The sequence below is a fragment of the Panthera pardus genome, unplaced genomic scaffold (assembly GCF_024362965.1).
Source record: "Panthera pardus isolate Hobbes unplaced genomic scaffold, ASM2436296v1 HiC_scaffold_27, whole genome shotgun sequence".
NCBI classification, from domain to species: Eukaryota; Metazoa; Chordata; class Mammalia; order Carnivora; family Felidae; genus Panthera; species Panthera pardus.
Window position 1 is genome coordinate 125,401,954 of NW_026526843.1, and position 6,168 is coordinate 125,408,121.

Here is a 6,168-nt window from a genome sequence, read left to right on the forward strand (position 1 = left end):
AGATAACTTTAACTTTTACACATGATCACACATTTCTTCATTCACTCTACAAATGTTTATTGATCACTCACCATGTGCCAGGTGCTGGGAATTCAGCAGTGCATGAAACAAACACAGCCCCCGCCTTCTCGGCATTTGCAATCACACTCTCGTGTGCCCACAGAGCTTCACGCGTGTGGGCACCGACACTCTCCAACACGAATCTGTACAGGATTGCACTCAGGACATGCACAGGCAGGTCAAGTTTTTCTCATGCAAGTCCTTTTCCAGATTTTGCTAGCCCTTCCTCTCGTGGCTACCAAAACCCCACCTCTTATCTCCCTCAGACACAGAGGTTGATGGATGGAGCTCAGTTCACCCATCACCCAAAAGGGCCTGAGGCCTGTGCAGACCGAGACTCTACAGTGTGCATCCCAAAGTGGAATGGGTCAGACAGGCTGGTTTCCTCAGGTCACATCTGGCTTGGAAGACACCTGGGGGCCAAAGGGAGACACAAAGCTAAGGGGGTTAGTGACCCTGAACACAAGGATGCTTTCTGATGTTCCTTCAATTTCTGCTAAGCCTCCCTCTCTCACTGTGGATGCCTGCCACTGACAGAGTGAGGTCACCAAAGCCATGGGTCCTAGTGGCCAGTTTTCCCGCATGTGGTGAGTGACACATGCGGAGGCTATATATTTGTGTCACATATGCTTGAGAGAATGTTGGAATGGCAGAGCTGGAAGGTCATGGGCCCAGTGGAAGTCTCAAGGAAGAGAGGAGCTGACTCGGGTTTCCACACTCTAGCAAGGCTGGGCCTACCAGATTCCAGCCAGGAGCCCATCCCCTAAGCCAGGTGAATGCCTCAGTTCTGAGGTGCCCACACTACAAGGGGATGGCTGGCTCCCCTAATAAGAACCTCATAACTCAGACACACCAAGCTCCTTACTCTGGAAACACTTTCTGTGTGATCTGGCCCCTGCCCACATCTCCAACCTCATCTGCTGCCATTCTCCTCTGGCCTCCATTCTTGCCTCCCAAATGCCATCTAGGGCCTATGCACATGCTGTTCCCTATATTGGAAGCACTTTCCCCCTGTGTTCACTAAGTTGGCTCCTTTCTTAAAAGTTTATGTTTTATTTTGTTTAATGTTTATTTATTTATTTTGAGATAGATAGATAGATAGATAGATAGATAGATAGATAGATAGATAGATAGAGAGAATATCCCAAGCAGGCTCCTCAGTGAAGCAGGGCTTGATCCCATGAACCATGAGATCATGACCTGAGCTGAAGTCAAGAGCAAGATGCTTAATTGACTGAGCTACCCAGGTGCCCCTACTTGGCTCCCTTCTTCATTAAGATTTTAGCACAGAAACCTCAGAGAGGCCTTCCTCAATTGCCCCGTCTCAGTGAGATATCACCCTCCTCCACCCATTTTCCATTGGCCTTCCTTATGTGACTTTTCCACTGCCCACATCACCATCTCAAATTATCTTGTTTGTCTCTTTGTCTATCCTGTGAGCCCCATAAGGCAAGGATTGCCTTCTTGTTCATTGCTCTCTCCCAGTGCCTCTAAGAAGTTTGGCAGGTAGTGAGTTGTTAGAGTATATTCAAGGAACAAAGGAAGTAAGGAAGGGAGGGAGGGAGGGAGGGAGGGAGGGAGGGAGGGAGGGAGGGAGGGAGAGAGGGAGGGAGGGAGGGAGGGAGGGAGGAAGGAAGGAAGGAAGGAAGGAAGGAAGGAAGGAAGGAAGGAAGGAAGGAAGGAAGGAAGGAAGGAAGGATGGAAGGGAATGAAGGAAGAAGAGAGGGAGGGAGGGAAGAAGTTGGAAGGAAGAAGGATGGAAGGACGGAAAGGAGGGAATGAGGGAGGGAGAGAAGTTGGAAGGAAGGAAGGAAGGAGGGAGGAAGGAAGGAGGGAGGGAGGAAGGAAGGAAGGAAGGAAGGAAGGAAGGAAGGAAGGAAGGAAGGAAGGAAGGAAGGAAGGAAGGAAGGAAGGAAGGAAGGAAGGAAGGGGCTTCTACGCTAGAGTAGCTCACAATGCAGGTACCTCTCTGAGTAGCACGGACTCTCTTGGCCGCTCTGATTAAGACATCCCCAGTATCGGCAGCATCTCTTGGCTTCTTTTTCTATGGAAGTGTATTGACCCAGGGCTGGAAGGACACTTGGCAGCAATTTGTGATTGTTTCTCTGATCAGTAGGGATATCAGTGCTCACCCCCAAGACAATCCATTGCTGATGGTAATTAATTATAGTCCCTTCCTGTTCTTGCCCTCTCTTGAGCCCTCATGAGGTTTGTGCTTATCCAACTTCTGCTATGAGGAGTTCCCAGCTGATGTCAGAAGGGGCCGTTAAAGTGTTGCTTATTTTTCTCCTCCCCAGCCCACTGTTTGAACCGCAGGTCTGAACTCTGCCCCATTCTTCCCCCTGGATTTCTGGGAGAGCCACAGTGGAGAGATTGGCAGGAGGAAGCGGGACACTTTTGTGTGGAGGGTACCTTCTTTCCAACCCGACCCTGTTCTTCACTCCCTGTGTGTCCTTGGCCCTGTTACTTTCCCTCTCTGGGCTTTGATTGTACTCACCTTCAAAACAAGAGGACTCTCAAGGGCCCCCTCAATCCCTGATGCTTGACTTCTTCAAGGCGGGGATTCTTTATGAACATCCCCCACACTTTAAATGCCCAGAGGGTCAAGCCATCCCACCATCTTTCCTTATGGGGTACACTGTCTATCCCTGTAATTCCTGAGCATCAATCCGTTCATTTATTCACTCAACAATCACACATGCACTCAGCTACACATCGAACAGATTCTCTGGGAGATCTGCACATGCCCACTGTGCCACAACACAAAGCACCTGGTATGTGCTCAGCCAAAGTCACTGGTAAAAGTAAAACAAAACAAAACAAAACAAAAAAAGCCTAAATAAACAAACAAAACGAACCTCTTCTTGTCTCCCTTCCCCTAGTCATTGCCCTTGGGTCCTCCCCATCAAGAACTCTGGGAATAAAGCCCTGTCATCCCTATTATACAAATGAAGAAACTGAGGCACGGCAAAGTTAGAGACCCTACTCAGGGTAAGCTAGTGAGTGGCTTCAGGGTAAGCTAGTGAGTGGCTGAGCCAGGCTTCCATCACTTTGGGCTCTCTAGCCCAAAGTTTATGATTTGACCATTCCAAATGGAGATCCCAACCCTAAAATGCTCGTTTCCTCCACCCCCCTTGAGGCAGAGATACCTGGATACCTTTGGCCAGATGCACTGATTTTCATCAAAGGCAGAAACACTTTGCAAAGGACAGTGGTTATTACCACAGGGAACCAAAGCCTGGGTGGCTTATGGCCTGGAAAAGTTCACAAACGGGGTCCAATTAGCCGCACCACGGACCCCTCCTTCTTGGCACCAAAATGCTCTCAGAACAAAAAGACAGATGACCCAGGTCACACGTGAAGAAAGAGTCTACACGTGAAATACCATTTACTATGCAAAGCAGATTCCCTTTTTCGTCGAATGTGCTGATTTTGACACATAGAAATACATTCAAATTAATCCCTGAGCTATATTCCTCTTCCAAATTCCCCATTTAGGGTTGACTCCTTGGCGCCTGATATTACTAATTCACAGCTCCTGGAAGGCATACTGATTACCTTGGACGCGTGTGAGGGCTCCACTAACACACCGTTTGATGCAGGGTGGAAATCAGAGCTCAAGGCACAAGCTTGAGCCCCCCTCCCCTCCCTGCCATGCAGCAGCACCCAACACACACACACACACACACACACACACACACACACACACACACCTGTCTCGCCAGGACCTGGCTCCAACCACCTTCACTCATGAACTAATTAAACAAGTATTTATTGGGCACCTACTATATGCCAGACACCATTCACAGTGCTGGAGATACAGCCGTGAATAAAAGAGGTAAAAGTCCCTTCCTTGAAGGAATTTACGTTCTCATGTGAGGGGACAGAATAACAGATTAGTTGGAGGGAGGTGCCGTGGAAGAAAACAAAGCATGATGAGTACTGCAGCAGGGGCTGCAATTTAAAACTGAGTTTTTAGGGGCGTCCTGGTGGCTCAGTCAGTTAAGCGTGAGACATCCACTCAGGTGAGGATCTTGCGGTTGGTGAGTCTGAGCCCAGCCTCAGGGTCTGTTCTGTCAGCACAGAGTCTGCTTTGGATTCTCTCTCTCTCCCTCTCTCTCTCTCTCTCTCTCTCTCTCTCTCTCTCTCCCTCTCTCTCTCCCCCCCCTGCTCTCCTCTCCTCTCCTCACCTCTCTTCTCCTCTCTGCTCCTCTCTCTCTGCCCCTCCCCTGCTCATGCACCCTCTGTCTCTCTGTCTTCTCTCTCTCTCAAAATAAAACATTAAAACCACAATTAAGGTTGGGTTTTCACAGAGATCCTGTAGAAGGAGACAGTGGAACCAAAACCATGTTACAAGGCTACTGAAATGATCCACAGACAGCTGAGGGGAGCCCGGGCAGTGTGTGGGGGGGTTGGGGCATGCACAGTGAAGGCGCAAAGGGAGTTCAGAGCCTCTACCCAGGGTGGTAGAATGGAGGGAGGAATCCCAGATGACTAGGAGGGTGGGTTTGTCAATTCCTGCAAGGGACGTGTCTGTGAATAAAATGGGAGGTGGGGAATCCGTTCAGATGGGGGCATACCAAGTTTGAAGTGTTTATCTGGCAGGCAGGGGAAGTTGGCAAGCAGGCCACATACTTCCCCTAAGATCTCGAGCTCCATGAAAACTCCCACTTTGATCTTTCTCTATTCATAGAGGGTCTCCACCTGACGGGCCCTCTCCATTCTCTGCAGGTGCAGTTGCTTCCTTCAATGCCAACTGATCTGCAATGCCAAAATGCCTCCTCTCTTCGGCAATCCCCTAGCCCATGTCCCTGCAGCGCTTCTAGAACTTGCTCCTTCCTGCCCAGGGTGATTAAAGAGGAAATATTTAAGGGTCAGGCAGGGTGTAGAGGGAGGCGCTGCCCTCATATCTCAGGAGTGACCCACTCTCTCCTCAGGAGTATGCTCACCTGCCCTCCCCCCCTGCCTCATGAGGACCCCAGCCTCTTCCTGAGAGCCACAGGCCTCTCACAATATGCCTTTATCAATAGGTTTTCAATAAACGTTTCAGTTCCGCATGTAAATTCCAGGGCCCAGACGCCCAGTGCAGGAGGAATGCTCAACGAGCAGTCCATAAAGATGTAATAATGCAATTAAAAGGTATGGCCTGTCACCCTCAGAAAGCTGGAGATCAATACAAGGGGAGCTGAGGACATAAGGGAGAGGGATCTGGCTTCTCCGCAGCATCTGAAGGATGGGGCAACTGAATGATTCAACAGGACCAGGGAACAAGCTACCTGAACATGGGAGAGCTTACAGGTCCAAACTGGGGTCCCATCTTGGGCTTCTGGCCTATCTGGGTGGGTGGGATGTCAAGGGACCCAGGCTCTGTCTCCAGCTCAGACTCAGGGTCTTTGAGGCTTTAAATAATGCTTTGTACTCACCAAACCTCAGTCTCCTCACCAGCAAAATGGGTATAATGATGATGATATTTTCTTCACAGGATTGTTGTGAGAGAACAAACCCAGAGTATTTTTTTTTAGTGTTTATTTATTTATTTTGACAGAGAGCGAGAGAGAACGAGTCAGGGAGGGGCAGAGAGAGAGAGACAAAGAGACAGAGAGACTCCCAAGCAGGTTCTGTGATGTCAGCACAGAGCCTTGACACAGGCTTGAACCCACAAACCCTGAGATCATACCCTGAGTGAAAATCAAGAGTCGGATGCTTAACCGACTGAGCCACCCAGAGACCCCCAAACCCACAGAATTTTAATGCTGAAGGGGCCATGAGTCAATAGGCTCAAAACCAAATACCTGCGGGGGCCAGACAGATGTGTACATGAGGGAGGCAGGTGGGCCAGATGGAGGATAGTAGGGAACAGTGGAGACATATAAGGTTCATCAAAAGGACACAGGGCCACCTTTCTCTCCTGCTAACTGCTTCCATGTAGAAATGCTAGCCTGGCCTTGTCCAATCTGGCATTTCAAGAGAAGCAGAATTTGGGGATTTGGAGGTGAGATCCTAGGATTTTCACAACTCTGGGTGAGCACAAAATAATTGCATTGGGTGGCCATATACAGCCCATGAGCCTCCCATATTTGACCCCTCCCAGGCCTGAGGGTTGACAGG

The 6,168-nt window shown here is 49.5% G+C and overlaps 1 protein-coding gene across 1 annotated transcript in view; it reads right to left on the reverse strand.

The window, feature by feature from the left end:
- The window catches only part of LOC128773796 (coiled-coil domain-containing protein 71L-like), a 37,464-nt gene extending 36,477 nt beyond the window's left edge, over positions 1 to 987 (reverse strand). Inside the window, exons 1-2 of the mRNA XM_053891388.1 lie at positions 926 to 987; positions 72 to 203 (exon numbers count right to left, since the gene is read on the reverse strand). Of these exons, the coding sequence (XP_053747363.1) occupies positions 72 to 203; positions 926 to 987 (194 nt within the window). The remainder of the gene's footprint in view (positions 1 to 71; positions 204 to 925) is intronic.
- Between the last annotated feature and the right edge of the window lie 5,181 nt (positions 988 to 6,168).